Below are 17,253 nucleotides of genomic sequence, written 5' to 3' on the forward strand. Positions count from 1 at the left end.
TGAAACTTTGGTAATTTGATTTTTTGTGTACTGATTAGGTTATAATATTTATTCAATAGATATACATGTGCATGCTAAATATGTATTTTCTACGATCAATTTAATTAAAAATGGCCAATATATTATTATGTTTTAGTCAGGTTTTTTAGAATATACAAAAAAAAGAGAAGATTATGATAATAATATTGGAAAAGAAATTGAAGAGGACGATGTGGAATGTATGTATATAAATATAATTGATTACATAATATAAAATGTGTATAATTTGAGATTATAGTAACATTGTGTTGGTTTTAATGTTTAGCTACGGAACCAAGTGAGTTAGAAAGTTCTGTGTCCGATGAATCCGCATTAGATGACAGTACTGGTAAAACTGATGAACTGCAGTATTGTACAGAAGAACCTCCTGAAGTATTAGACCTAGATAAACTTATAGATCAGTTTAAAACTTCAGCAGAATACAAATTCGTTTATTTAACTTACGCTGTCGACAAAATGTCTATATTTTTTTCACCGTATAGTTTTAAAACTATTTTGTTCAAGAACATCGACACACAATGTTTTTTTACGCTAAGTAACGAAGGTTTTATGTCACATGTTAAAGATGAAATAACTTTCACGCCCTTTGCAGAGTTTGAAGAACAGTATACATCTTATAAGAAAATTAAAGATGTAAGTTAATACATTTAGATCATGAACTGAGATATCTAGTATGAACTGGAAACGAACTGGTTTTGGGTGATAGAAAGCCGGGTCGCTTGAGATTTAGTAGCTTAAATATTGTAAGGGAGGAACAAATGGCAATTATATTAAGGTATCGAGTGGCATTTATCTAGTTTATATATGATGAATTTAAGTAATGCTCGATATAAACTTTTTTGTTTCTGACTGCCGTATAAGACTCTCCTGAACCATAAGCGAACAGCTTACTAATATGACTCTCGTTTCCTGTTCATTCTGTCATAATCCATGAGTTGTACTCAGTATTTATACAGTGTTCTGTGAGAATTAATCCATTGCGACATCTCTTAAAATGATGGGGATATCATAAATATGTTTTTTAAGACTCACAGGGAGGAACAAGAATTACAAGTATTAATTATTTTAATTTAATGTTTTGGTAAAAAAGTTAAATTAATATTTTTTTTTTAATTATTTAGCCAGTTTATAGTTTATTTTTTTCAAAATGTTGACGCTTCAACATTTAAATTTCATTAGAATAATGATTATTTTAAAAAAAAATTAGTTTTGAGAATATATTTTCTGTATTATTATACAGGAACGAGCCCGTGGGCGACATGGTACTTATATGGTATTAAATAATTCACAATTTTTCTCGAAACCAGAAACATATCATGAGAAAAATAAAAATAAGATGTTGAAACGTCAACATTTCCAGAAGAATAAACTCTACAAAATAGATAACTTCGATTTTTTGAAATGATTAAATTAAAAATTAATTTTTAACTTTTTTACCAAAACTAAATTAAATTAAATTAAAATATGAAATACTTTAAGTCCTTGTTCTTGTGAAACTTATAAAAAAAAAAACAAAATTATGATATCTTCATTATTTTAGGAGATATCTCAATGGGTAAATCCCCAGGAAACACTCTGTATACATAATTAATCTTGTACAATTATACTTATTTGAAATATGTATCACATGAAAATTTATACATTTAAGGATATAGCATTTTACTTCGTAAGTATATTTATGTATATAATATAATAGTGTTTAGGTTTTAAGTTTTAATCATTTATGGGTAAAGAACATTGATCAAATTTAATAAGTATTCGTATTGTATGATGTATTATACTAATAAAATATGGTAGTCCTAAAAATAGGGTAAAATACAAATCATACAAAGTTGTTTATAATTTGTAATTAAGTAAATTACTAATTACTTTGAACAATTTCATAATCATGAAGAAAAATTTAAATTGAAATTAATCTACGTGGATTTATTTTTAATCACTAATTGTTTCACAAAAATTTAATATTTTAAACGTTTATGTATTTAAAAAAGCAATATTGAAGAATATTAGATGAATTTTCCAAAATAAATAAAATCTATGTTTTTATTTATAGCTGACATTGTTTAAAAAGTATCAACAATGGAAATGTCTGCACTTTTGGTATAAATCTATTTCATTGAAAAAATTCCATCACACGAGTCAAGAGTTACAAGTTCCTCTAACGGCATTTCTTCTAAGTAATCGACTTCGAAAAACGTCGTTACAAATATCCGAAGTTATTAACGAGATTATGGAAATTTGTTTGTTTAATAATTCTGTAACCGAATCGATTACTTTCCAACAATTTAAAGAACAACAGGTTAGAATAGAGTATTAAAGTGTTCACATTCAGTAATGTCATTAGAGTTGGAACTATTGCATCATTATTTTTGAATCATCTTTGGTTTTGTTTGTGGTACTTATGGAATTATTTAATTATAAATTAACTGTATTTGTTTAAAATTGAACTATCTATCTTATGTAAAAATGCCAAATTTCTAGTGCAATTAAAGTAGGTATGTCTTCTCATACCTAAGTTCCTAATTCCATTGATCTGTTGTCATACCGTAGTAAATTGAAGTCAGTTAGTATCAAACATGTAGTAGATAGATACATAAAACTCATAATCATAGTCACAGTTATTATACGAGTATAGACGAACAATTAATGAGGTGATACCAATACTTATATTTTAAATTACAAAAAATTTTTAAACGCAGTTTCGTAATGAATTGTTAAGATTCATACAAAGTATTTTTATATTTTTTATAATAAATTACAAAGTATGATATTTGCTTTTATTATAAAATATCAATTTATATGCCCTTATTCCCCTAGCGTAGATTACGTAACTGATCACACTCTAAATTAAATATAATATGTATATTCTTTAAATTTATATTTCATTTTTTGCGTGGCATTTTTTAGTTGAATAGCATCACATCAGCTATTAAAACATTGAATGAATTTTATTTAACAATCAAAAGATTGATGTTGGACACATGTGAAAATGTATTGAAAGACACTGGGCTTACAGCTGATGACCCAGATTTTAATGAGTTAAGTAAAAACTCAGATATTACACAAAATAAAAAGCTGTTCGAGCAACAGAGGTCCAAAATCAAAGTTTGCAAGAGATTATGTAATTTTATAACGTACATTGATTTCTTTTTACAATCGAATTTACACAAGTTCGTCCAAAAACAAATTATGCGGTTTGAAGCAGACGTGTACACGCACTACAAGTACATTCCTAGTGACGATTTACTAATCGGAACTGATGTTGAAATGGTATTGGAAGATAGTAGGTCTTTGGATGATCCCCAGGTATCAAACTTATAAGCGATTATTTTAATAACATTTCAATATTTTATTTATAATTGATTTTGTTTATTGTTATCCTTCTAGTTTCCAATATTTATATTTGAGGTTTATTTAACGAAAACGGGTATTGAGTTTAATTACTGCCTAAACGATTACATCACGTACTTATCGTTTTTAATGGAAGATTGGAAAACGAATATTGTAACTCACTTCACTCCACTCCTGGACGATGTCGATTTTAATAGTTTTATATGGTGAGTCTTGTATGATATATAGAAAGTACCTTCGCTATTTACGATCTATCACTCTGATCGATCGTTATAACGATTGTCTTAGTCCCTCGTTTTTTGGTAAAACTATCGATCGACTGTGCGGCAATGGACCATCATTACAGTTTCTATTTGATATCGATGAAGAATATAAAAGCACTGCGGAAAAAGTTTTAAGTTATATTAATATAAACTTTGGAGCAGTTTGTAAATACTTAGAACGTGTGGAATACGTTTACAATATCTTTAGAGAAAATGAGGAGTTGGATAGAAGAATTATCCAAAACGAAACCAGTAAATATCAAATTAATAGGGTTTTTCTTGCATCACAATGAATATTGTTTTTTACAGGTTTAACGAATTTTCGAAGACTATTAGAGAAATACAGACAGCAACTAAACGATGTAAATAAAATAAATTCTAATCAAATGTTAGGCATGTTCAATTTACAATTCGATTCAATGAAAAATGTTGTTAGACCTACTTGTAATTTATTATTAGAACTAGTAGAGCAGACATTGACCAAGTATATTATAATAACATAAGATAACTATTAATAGAGTGGTTATATTTAATCATTAATTACATTAAATAGAGTGGGAAAACAGTTGGTAGAAAAATTATTAGTTGAAATAAATGAATCCCTCAAATACCTCAATACTACTCCATTTAACGCTGCACAATATGTAGATTATAAAAAGTTTTTACAAAAATATTCTAAAAGGGTATGTATTTAAATAATTTATTATCTACTCATTAAATCTTGAAGAATACGTAAAAAATGGAACATATGTTTTACTATTTCAGTTAGAAGAAATAGATATTGAACTAAATTATATTAAGGAACTTTATGAATTAGCTGAGGAATTTGAAATACCTGTTTCTGAAAGAGATATTGATAATTATGATGTAAATTATATTTATATCACAATTGTAATTATTTTTCAAAAAAACTCAATCATATTTACTTACAGAAATTTGCAGAAGAGCTAACTTCTTTACAATTAGTATTTGAAGACATTTATAATGATCAAAATAATCTTGTAGAAGATTTCATCAAAATAATTGATTCTCAAATAACAGGCATGCTTCAAGTAGTAGAAGAAATATTTATCGAAGCTCAAGTAATAATAATTTGAAATGGATATCTATTATTTTATTTTTAAATTTTATTTTCAGGAGCCATGGCTAATTGATATTAATTCAGATACAGATCATGTATTAAAAACATTATCTCTACTTAATGAACAATTAGTAGAACTTCAAAAAGAATCGAACTTATATAAGTCTTATCAGCGTTATTTCCGAGTAGAGATGACAAAAGTTGATATTTTGACAGAAGCAAATGAAGCTGTGAGACTAAGAATATTGCTTAGAAATAGTCTAGTTGAATGGGGAAAAAAAATGTCTGCTTGGGAAATAGATAATTTTCATAATCTAGATATAGAACAAATGAATACGTTTTTAGCACTAAATTTAAAATACGTTGTCCAATTTACAAAAAATCTTCCTGAATGCGAACTCATAAATCTTATCGATGAAAAAGTACAGTCTTTTAAAACAAAAATGTCGATTATAGCAATGTTGAGAAATCCAAATCTTAAGAACCATCATTGGATAAAAATTGAGCAGATACTTGGGACAAAATTCCCAACTAATCAGACGCTTACTCTTAAAATACTTGAAGAATTAGACGTATTCAGTTACGGTACTGAGATAATGGAAGTTTCTGGACAAGCCAGTTCTGAGGCCACTTTAGAAGGAATATTAAAAAAAATTGAAGATTCTTGGAAAATAGTAGATTTAATTGTACTTCCTTATAAAAATACACATGATATTTTTATACTTGGTTCGTTGGAGGAAGTTCAGTTAACATTAGAAGAAGCAAATATAAATTTAAATACTCTCATTTCATCAAAACATGTAGTAATGATAAGATCTAGAGTTGAAGAATGGATAAGTTCTATGAATATTATGAATGACGTTCTAGTAAGTAATATAGTAATTATATAAAACTAATAAAATTGTTTGAAATAATTTTTCTCTGTAGACCGAATGGATTATGTGTCAGAATAATTGGATTTATTTGGAATCGATATTTTCGGCTCCTGACATACAAAGACAACTTCCAAATGAAGCTGCATTATTTAGTCAAGTAAATAGTTCATGGAAAGATTTAATGCTGAAAGCTGAAAAAAATCCTTTAGCTATAAGCATATGTACTGATACGAATATCTTGAAAACTCTTCTAAAAAATAATGAACAATTAGAACAAATCCTCTTACATTTGGAAGCATATTTAGAATCAAAGAGAGTTATATTTCCACGGTTTTATTTCCTGTCAAATGATGAGCTCATAGAAATAATTGCTCAAGCAAGAAATACTAGAGCTGTACAGCCACACATGAACAAGTGTTTCGACGCTATTTGGAGAATACAATTTAAGAATGATGATGCAGAAGGAAAACCATTAACCCCAGATAAAGAAGATAGTTCACCTACCAACATTATTGCCATGATATCTCCTGAAAGGGAAATCGTTAAATTTTCATTACAAGTCAAAGCAGCTGGGAACGTTGAATTTTGGCTAACAAGGGTAGAAAAAGAGATGGTAAATACATTGCGGACGTTCATGTTCGTGGCCATGGGAGATTATGACAAGATTCCTAGAGAAAAATGGGTTTTGTCACATGCTGCTCAGGTTACAATTTAAATAATTCAACGTAAGTATTTAAATGAAATTAAATTGGTTTTTTTTAGTTAATAATTGCAGTATCCCAGATGATGTGGTGTCGTGATGTCCATAAAATTCTTAAACTTAAATCTAATATTCAAGAAAAACTGGTTGAGTTTGAACGAAAATGTTTTAAATTAAGTAGCTCTGGAAATAAGTTAAATCTATAAAATTTTCTAGTACCAATAAAGATAAATTATTATTATAGGATCTAAATAATTTAGCGGCCATGGTTCGAGGACGTTTAACAACACTTCAACGTTCCGTAATCTGCGCATTGATTACGATTGATGTTCATGCGAGAGATATAATATCAACTATGGTAGTCCGTAAAATCAACAGTGATTTAAATTTTGAATGGCTAAAACAGTTACGTTATTATTGGGATACTGTGGATAGTTGTGTTGCGTGCATGGCTAATGCTCGTTGGCTATATGCATTTGAATACTTGGGTGCATCCCCTAGATTGGTGATCACACCGTTAACTGACAAATGTTATTTGTGCTTGATGGGTGCACTTCAGTTAAATTTAGGTGGTGCGCCAGCTGGCCCTGCTGGTACTGGAAAGACTGAAACAACCAAAGACCTTGCAAAAGCATTAGCTACACAATGTGTTGTATTTAACTGTTCTGATGGGTTAGATTATAAGGTACAAAATACATAGTCCAAAAATAGTTAGACAGGAAAAACATTTTTTATATAAATTTTAGATGATGGGTAAATTCTTCTCTGGATTGGCTCAGTCAGGAGCATGGTGCTGTTTTGACGAATTCAACCGTATAGAAATTGAAGTTTTGTCGGTTATCGCGCAACAGTTAATCACTATTATGAATGCAAAATTGATCAATGCCACTAAGTTCATGTTTGAAGGGCGAGAAATTAAACTTGTAAAAACTTGTGCAGCATTTATAACAATGAATCCAGGATATGCCGGAAGAACCGAATTACCAGATAATTTACAAGCTTTGTTTAGACCCATGGCAATGATGGTACCAGACTATGGTTTAATTGCTGAGGTTATATTGTATTCTGAAGGTTTCGAGTCATCAAAAATGTTGTCTCAAAAAATGGTGAAAATGTATAAACTGTGTAGTGAACAGCTTTCTATTCAGGATCACTATGATTTTGGAATGAGGTAATCTTATTTTTATATTTTTCAAATATTAACTATAACCGTGAAATCGTTTTGTTTCAAAGAGCTGTAAAAAGCGTTTTAGTAATGGCCGGATCATTAAAACGACAAAATCCCTTCATTAACGAAGATTTAGTTTTAATAAGAGCTTTGAGAGATAGTAATTTGCCAAAATTCCTAAAAGATGACGCTATACTATTCCAAGTAATCATAGTATTATTTATAATGTGTATTATATAATTATAAATATAACATAATTTAAATATTTAGGGTATATTAAATGACCTATTTCCTGGAATTGTCTTACCAGAACAAGATTATGGAATGTTTCTATCCACAGCCAAAAGTGTAATGGAAAATTATGGCTATCAAATTGTAGAGTGTATTTACACCAAAGTTATACAGCTATTAGAGACAATAATTGTACGGCATGGTATCATGACCGTTGGTCCGACAGGTGGCGGAAAGACCACTGTTTTAAAAATACTTAGTAAAACATTAACAGAGCTTTACAATAATAAAATAGAAGAACAATATTATAGACCAGTCCAAATATACCAACTAAATCCCAAAGCTATAACTATGAGTGAACTTTATGGTGAAGTAAATCTCCTTACAATGGAATGGAGGGACGGATTACTCGGAAAGTTTGTAAGACAAACAGTTCAAACAACAAAAGAAATATTTCAATGGGTGGTGTGTGATGGCCCTGTAGATGCAATATGGATCGAAAACCTTAATACCGTACTTGATGATAATAAGCTCTTATGTCTAGCCAATTCAGAGCGCATCAAATTGAGCTCTTGGGTAGAATCTATAATCAATTATTGCTTTTAAAATAATTTGTTATAACAGAATTACTTTGTTTTCAGGTTAGAATGATTTTTGAAGTCGGCGACTTGTCACAAGCATCACCCGCCACAGTTAGTAGATGTGGAATGGTTTACGTAGACGCAACCGAACTAGGATGGTTACCGTACGTACACTCATGGATAAATAGATTAAAAAATGATGTCATTCAAAATAGCGATGAAATAAAAAAATATCTGTTGACGCTATTTGAAACTTATGTTTACGAAGGTTTCTCATTTATTAACAAGCATTGTTTGGCTCCCATTAAACAGGTAAATTCCATAAAACTTTAAATTTAATGAAAGTAGAATAAACACGAATACATTTTAAGCACTATTTTAGGTAGAAATTAGTAAAGTGACAATGATGTGTACTATTATCGAATCTCTATTATGCGACTCTGAAAGTTTTAACACAGAAACAGATAATTCAAAAGTTCAAAATTATATTTTCCAAACATTTATATTTTCGTATTTGTGGTCATTGGGATCAAATTTAGTAGATTCATCTCAAAATAAATTCGAAAATTTAGTTTTCCATCAATTTGAAAACCATTCCGAATTTTCAATTTTACCTGGAACTAAATTATTCGATGTGTATCTAAACACAGTAAATAAAATATTTGAAAATTGGGATACCATAGTTCCAAAATTTCTATATAATGCAGATACACCTTATTTTGAGTTGCTAGTACCTACAGTGGATAGCATTCGATATGCATATGTAATGCAAAGGCTAGTTCAAATGAACCAACCAGTAATGCTAACTGGGACAACAGGTAAAGGAATATTAAATTTGACTAAATTATAGCTATTGTTAATATTTGTGTAATATTATTAATAATATAAAACTGTATAATTATTCTAGGAGTTGGAAAAACTTCAGTTGCAAATTTAGTGATGCAGAATTTGGCAACAACAGATAATTGGATAACCGGAATAATCAACTTTTCTGCACAAACCAGCAGTAATAGGACTCAAGAAATATTAGAATCAAAATTGATAAAGAAAAAACGAAATCGTTTTGGTGCACCAGGAAATAAACGTTTAGCAATTTTTATTGATGACGTGAACATGCCCAAACCTGAAGTTTATGGAGCTCAACCACCTATTGAGTTACTTAGACAACTTTTAGATTCTGGTGGCATGTACGATCGAGATAAATTAGATTGGAAATATGTAGAAAATTTAATATTATGTACTATTTGTGCACCTCCGGGTGGAGGTAGAAATCCCTTAACTCCGAGATTCACAAGACATTTTTCTATGATGTTTATACCAACTACAAGCGAAAATGCTATGAGAACTATATTCACATCTATTTTGGACGGATTTCTTGCAGACTTCCCGCCAATTATAGCTAATTCGAGTTCAGAAATAGTAGAAGCCAGTATCGAAGTATATTCACGTATTTCAGAAGATCTTTTACCTACTCCTGCAAAGTCACATTATGTATTTAATCTCAGAGACTTGTCAAAGACCATACAAGGAGTGTTGCAAGCGGATTTCGCCACAATACCAGATCGAATACATTTATTTAGGTACCTGGTTATTGTAACTCATATGTATTCATATAACATTTTATTTATTTTTCTTACAGACTATGGTATCATGAAACATTACGTGTGTACCATGATCGTTTAGTTTGTCAAGAAGATAGATCATATTTTTATAATCTTCTTCAAAACGTGTGCATAAACTATTTCGATAAAAAAGTGTTAGAATTTTCTAAATCTGACATAAATCTAACACAGCCTCCTATGTTAATATTTGGTGATTTCATGAATTCAAATTCCAAAGAAAATCGAATTTACGAAGAAATAACCGATTCAAATAAATTAAAAAAAGTGTTGACTGAAAATTTAATGGATTTTAATATGGTATATAATAAAGACTTGAAAATTATATTTTTCATGGATGCCATTGAGCACATAACACGTATAGCGAGGATATTGAGGTCAGAAAGGGGAAATGCTTTACTTGTTGGAGTTAGTGGTATGGGGAAACAATCATTAACTAAATTGGCATCACATCTCAATGATTACAAGTATGCATTAAACAATGAAAGCGTGAAAAACAATATGAACATTACATTCAATTTTAAAATATTTTATGTTGTATGTTTAGATGTTTTCAAATTGAGTTAACAAAAACTTATGACTATACTACTTTCCACGAAGATTTAGTTAATCTTTATTATAAAACTGGTGCAAAATTCGAGGACACCACGTTTTTATTCACAGATAATCAAATAGTACATGAAGTATTTTTAGAAGATATAAATAATATTTTAAACTCTGGTAGATTATTTATATTTAATATTAACATTAATTATGTATTAGCAATACACATTTTATAATTTATTCGTTATTATTCAAGGGGAAGTACCAAATCTGTTTAAACACGATGACCTGGAGAAGGTCATTATTGCTTGTCGACCAGCAGCCATAGAATCAGGCATCAGTAGTGAGAACCGTGATGCAATATTCAGATACTTTATACAGCGAGTACGCTCTAAACTTCATCTCGTAATATGTATGAGCCCAGTTGGTGATGCGTTTAGACGAAGATGCCGTTTATTTCCTTCGTTGGTAAATAACTCGACTATAGATTGGTTTGATGACTGGCCGAAAGAAGCACTTTTATCTGTAGCATATAATAGCTTAGAGAAGTTTTCGCAAGCAGGAAATTTAAACTTGATTGACAAACTAACAAATATTTGTAACAGTATGCACGAATCAGTCAGTGAAGCGACAAAAAAATTTTATAATCAAATGAGAAGATACTACTATGTAACACCAAAAAGTTACTTGGATTTCTTAAAATCGTATTTAAGAATGCATGAATTTCAAACCAATAAAATCAAAAATGAATCTGACCGTATTTCAAAAGGGTTGGGAAAATTGTATGAAACTTTCAATATGGTAGGACAGATGAAACTGAAATTAAAAGCAATGGAACCAGCACTATTTGAGAAAAACGAAGCTACATTGAAACTAATGAAAAATCTAACTATAGAAAAAGCCAGCGTAGATACAGTACGAGAAGTAGTTCTTTCGGAAGAAGCTGCAGTTAAAATAAAAGCTGATGCTGCACAGGCAATTGCTGAAGACGCACAAAAAGATTTAGCCTTAGCTATGCCAGAAATGGAAGCAGCCAAAGCAGCTTTAGAAGCCCTAAACAAAAAAGATATAAATGAACTTAGAGTATTTAATAAGCCCCCTAAACTTGTTCAAACTGTTATGGAAGCTGTATGTCTATTATTGGAGAAAAAGTAATTGATAGTTTTATAATGAGTAGGAGGTATATACTTGTTATATTTGCATATTTTTGTTTAGAACTGATTGGGCTTCAGCTAAAATAGTATTAGGGGATAGTAATTTCTTAAAAACTCTACAAGAATATGATACAGATAATATTTCTGACAAAATGATTAATCGACTTAAGCCTTACATAGATAATCCGGACTTTAATGAAAAAAAAGTAGCCGTACAATCTTCAGTGGCCCGCTCAATGTGTAAATGGGTTCGGGCCGTGTACAGTTATTATCTAATATATCGAATAGTTGAACCGAAAAGAAAGAAGTAAGTAATTTTATTGCTTAATTATATTTACAGAGTACAAAGTGGTATATCATATTCCAAGTATCCAAGTACTCAAACTTCTATTATCTAATAAATAATAGTTACAAGTGCTTAGAACATAATTAATTAATTACATATTTATTGTTATTAGTTATTAGGTACTTATAAGTTATAACAATATAAAAATAACTACAATGATAATTTTCAATCGTATAGTTTAAATAACATATCCAAAATTTAAAATATTTAGTAAGTAATTACAAAACAAAAAATAAAATGCAATACTTTATTTTCATTTTCATTTTTTGTTAAAAATTCATCGATATGTATTAAAAATAGAGTACAGACTGAATTAAGACCGCAATTAATAATGATAATAAGTAATAACGTAAAGAATATTATATTGGTACTTAATATTATATTATTATACGTTTTTGTTTATAATTGTAATTATTAATATTATTATTAGATCAAATAATTACAATCACAGTATTAAGTCATATGATATTTAAATCATTACCTATTCAATAGGTATTATTATTAACCGGAACCGATAATTTTCTAAGAACCGGTTCATTCCTAATTAATATAAATGCTTGAAATACAATATCACATTATTCTTTAAAATAAAATATATTACCTAATTGAAACAACAATATTTTCATTTTCATAATTTTAGACAACAAGAAGCTGAAGATGAACTTAACATAGTATTAACAGAATTAAATGCAAAGCAAAAAATGTTATCTGACGTCGAAGCACGTCTAAAAAAACTCGAAGATACTTACGACCAGAGTGTTTCGGAAAAAAACAAACTTGAATTAAACATAGGTAAAACACAATCGCGATTAAATAGATCTGATTTGCTAGTTGAAGCTTTGAGCGATGAACAGTTAAGATGGGAAAATAATATACAAGTATTTTGTTACATTTTGCGTTACCTAATGTATTTCAATACAAATTTAATGTTTACGTTATGTTTAGATGCTTTCCCAGAGTCTATTGACGGTGACCGGTGACATTATAATAGCAGCCGGATGTGTCAACTATTTGGGGCCTTTCACAGACGAGTATCGTAAGGATATAACCCATTCGTGGTTACAACTGTTGACTCTATATGAAATAAAACATTCTACAAATTACTCGTTGAGCTCTGTACTAATCGATTCGTTTGAGTTACGCTCGTGGAATATGAGTGGCCTGCCTAGGGATTTGGTGTCAACGGACAGCGCAATAATCGTGACTAGAGCAAATCGATGGCCACTGATGATAGATCCCCAAGAACAGGCAAATAAATGGATCAAAGACTTGGAAAAGGGCCATTCCTTGAGAACGTGTAAAGGAACGGATTTAGACATCATGAACGTAATCATTGATGCGGTAAGATTGGGGTACACCGTTTTGATCGAAGGTCTCGAAGAACATATTGATCCCACACTAAGACCTATATTGGAGAACATAACATTTAGACGAGTATCTTACTTAATTTGATAATCGCACAGAATTGGTCTAATTAATAAATTATTATCAATTATTGTCATATAGGCTGGAAGGCTGTTAATGCGCATTGGTAATACTGACATAGAATATGACGATCAGTTCAGATTCTACATGACAACCAAAATGTCTAATCCCCATTATTTGCCAGATGTATGTATACAAGTTACACTTGTAAATTTCACTGTAACACCTTCGGGCTTAGAAGATCAGTTATTAGTGTAAATATTAGTATAAATATTTATAAACATTAATATCTTTAAATTAATTTTAATACGTATTAATTTTTCTAGGGATGTTGTGCGATTAGAAATGCCCGATTTAGAAGAAAAGCGGACCGAAACAATTGTGAATATAAATGATGATAATAATTTATTAAAAGAAATGGAAGACAAAACATTGAGGATGCTCAATATGTCAAAAGGAAATATATTGGACGATGAAGAACTCATACAGACACTTAATAACAGCAAGGTAGGACTAGATACGTAAATATTTACATTTCCAAAAATGTTTACTTTCATAATTTAATTTTCAGGAAACTTCTATTATCATCGCCGAACGCTTAATCGATGCAGAAGAAACAGAGCAAAGCATCGGTATTGCACGAGAGCGTTATCGAGCAGTAGCTAATCGAGGATCGTGCCTTTATTTTGTTGTAGCACAGCTGTCTGAAATTGATTCTATGTACCAATTTTCTTTAAATTATTTTAGTTCTGTAAGTTATAATAAAACGATATGTTGCATTTAATCTGAAAATATCGTTGTTTGACTTTAGATATTTTGCAATGTGATTAAAAATAGTGACAAAAAAATAAGAATAGATGTTAAAATGCCCACTATGATCGAAGATATTACCAGGGCTGTGTATACAAATGTTTCTAGAGGCCTGTTTGAACGCCATAAATTAATATTTAGTTTCTTGATCAGTGTCAGCATAAATTTGCAAGCAGGAAAAATCACAAACACCCAATGGAACTTTTTGTTGCGTGGACCTATAGGAAAAGTAAAAAGAAAAATGACAATTAAACCAGCAGTGTTTGCAATGACAGAAGACATGTGGAAAACTGTAAACTATATGTCTGAGGTATTTTCGACGTTTAAACATCTTCCTCAAAATTGCACAGGACCAATAAAAATCACACTAGGAGATTTTATTCAAGATATTCATTTAGATCTCGAAAATAATGATATTGTAGTGAACTGGAACTCAAAATTAAATTTATTTGAAAAACTTATGATTATTAAAGCATTTAAAGAAGAAAAATTGATTTTTGCAATTACCAATTACGTTAGCACTGAACTGGGAAAAGCGTTTATCGAAAGTCCAGGCGTTTTGCTTCACTTATTATACAATGACACGTCTTCGACTATACCTTTGATTTTCATTCTTAGTCCAGGTTCAGATCCATTCGTAGCGTTCCAAAAGTTTGCAACGGAATTTGGAATGATAGGTAAGTTACGTGCAATATCTTTGGGTCAGGGTCAAGGTCCTATTGCGGAAGAACTTATAAACGATGGCCAAAGAGAAGGTCATTGGATATTTTTGCAAGTAATAATAATAAAAAAAATATTTAATAATATTAATATTGAATAATTTAATAATTTAATAATAATAAACGTTATGTTTTAAATTTTATTTTCAGAACTGTCATTTAGCATCATCGTGGATGCTCCGTATGGAAAATTTAGTTCAAAATCTAATTGAAAATCCATCAAATATTAATCCTGAGTTTAGACTGTTCTTAAGTTCGATGCCATCAAAAAGTTTCCCTACATTCGTCCTACAAAATTCATTAAAAGTTACAAACGAACCACCAAAAGGCTTGAGAGCAAATATGAAAAGATCATTTACAGACATAAATAACGATTTCTTCGAAAATAATGGTAATTGTCAATATCTTTATTTCAAATAAAATGTATAATATAATGCTCTAATCAATGGCGCGATAGCATTCAGCTCTGATTGGCGGAAAATGGTTTTCGGGCTGTGTTTTTTCCACGCTATCATATTAGAAAGAAAGAAATTCGGGTCGCTTGGTTGGAACATTGCATACTCGTTTACTGATAGTGATCGTGAATGTGCTATGCTATTATTGCATATGTATTGCTTAAATGCAAAAGAAATACCGTGGGACGCCTTACAATACATAACTGGCGAGATAAACTATGGTGGCAGAGTTACTGACTCTTGGGATCAAATAACATTGAAGACGGTACTTTTGAATTTCTTCGGTCCTCACACTCTTGAGCCGGGTAACACACGATGTTATGCTATATTATATTATGTAAATTATGTTGTATTATGTATTAATATCTATGAATTGGTGGTACATGCCTACATCATATTTTTCAGACTATAAGTACTCCGAGTCTGGTATTTACTTTTGTCCAGAATCGGTGAAATGCGCCACCATTAATAATTATCAGCTATTTATAGACAAACTACCGATAATCGAAGAACCGGAAATATTCGGAATGCACGAAAATGCAAACATCGCGTACCAAGTACCTACATACATTTGATTTTAAAATACATTTTTTTATTTTTACATATTGTTATGCTAAAGTATCTGTATATCTATATTATATTAATATGTAATAATTCCATTTATTAGACTAAAGAAACACAAGAGACATTAATGACAATCATTGGAGCATATCCCAAATCACTAACAGGTTCTGCTGGTAAATCAGACGACGAAATCGTTATGGAAATGGCCATTGATATTTCCGAAAGACTTGTGAATGTAATAGATTTAAGTGAAGCTCATTCCACAATAATGAATACAGACAATAAGGGAAGATTGCCTTCATTATCCACAGTACTATCACAGGAGATCGAACGTTTCAATAAATTACTTGACATCATACATAATTCGTTAAATGATTTACGTAAGGCCATAAAGGGGCTCGTAGTTATGTCTGCAGAATTGGAGGGAGTTTACTTATCATTCATAAACAATATGGTAGTAAATAGAACTTATACATTTTTCAAATACGTCTCAAACACATAATAATATCTTAAAAATAACATAGGTGCCGAAAATGTGGCTGAATAAAGCATATCCCTCGTTGAAAGCTTTGGGCAGTTGGGTTAAAGACTTGGCACTTCGATTAGATTTTATCTATGTAAGCGATATCTGCAAATAACCATTACATGAATTAATGTAAATAATTCCAAAATTCCAAAACATCTTAGATCTGGATGAAATTTGGTAGTCCTCCTTCTTACTGGATATCAGGTTTGTATTTTCCACAAGGTTTCATGACTGGATGTCTGCAGAGGCATGCCAGAAAATATGCCATACCCATTGACAGTTTGAAAGTTGATTTTGAGCTTACCCAAACTATTTTGATACAAGAAAAAATTGCCGCTGTGCACGCAGCTACCGCGAAAGAAGACAAAGATGCTTACGAAGGTCTAAAAAAACTGGAAGACGGCGTTTACGTACATGGCCTCTACTTGGACGCCGGGCGCATAGACTTAACTACCAGCCGACTAGTCGATCCCATCCCTGGTAATAATTCAGTTCGATGATCAAAAAAAAAATATTACCTTATTGGAGCTACAAAATTACACAATACTTTTGTATTATTTCTGTTTATTCAAGGTGATCTTTATCCTTCGCTGCCTGTTATACGGCTTGTGCCGACTGCCAATTTGGACGAAAAGAGTTTGAGGTACAATTGCCCTCTGTATAAAACTGCAGCCAGAGCTGGAGTTCTTTCTACCACCGGACATAGTACTAATTTTGTAATTGCTGTATTATTGCCGACTGACTTTCCTGAGAGCTATTGGACCCTCAAGGGCACCGCTCTTATCACACAATTAACTAATTGA

The 17,253-nt window shown here is 30.6% G+C and overlaps 1 protein-coding gene across 1 annotated transcript; it reads left to right on the plus strand.

Annotated features, from left to right (window-relative positions):
- The first annotated feature begins 4,910 nt into the window (after window positions 1-4,910).
- Window positions 4,911-17,253, plus strand: LOC113557048 (dynein heavy chain 6, axonemal). The gene is given in 27 exon segments (XM_026962328.1): window positions 4,911-5,600; window positions 5,662-6,312; window positions 6,372-6,486; window positions 6,537-6,994; window positions 7,056-7,480; window positions 7,543-7,681; window positions 7,748-8,284; window positions 8,350-8,601; window positions 8,672-9,107; window positions 9,197-9,869; window positions 9,929-10,375; window positions 10,456-10,628; window positions 10,708-11,602; window positions 11,667-11,912; window positions 12,592-12,829; window positions 12,897-13,385; window positions 13,458-13,630; window positions 13,703-13,883; window positions 13,948-14,127; window positions 14,188-14,961; window positions 15,056-15,296; window positions 15,363-15,665; window positions 15,766-15,917; window positions 16,028-16,378; window positions 16,449-16,541; window positions 16,612-16,930; window positions 17,024-17,253. Coding segments are annotated over 27 exon segments (9,846 nt in total). The 5' UTR covers window positions 4,911-4,925.

Source organism: Rhopalosiphum maidis, chromosome 3, assembly GCF_003676215.2.
Source record: "Rhopalosiphum maidis isolate BTI-1 chromosome 3, ASM367621v3, whole genome shotgun sequence".
NCBI lineage: Eukaryota > Metazoa > Arthropoda > Insecta > Hemiptera > Aphididae > Rhopalosiphum > Rhopalosiphum maidis.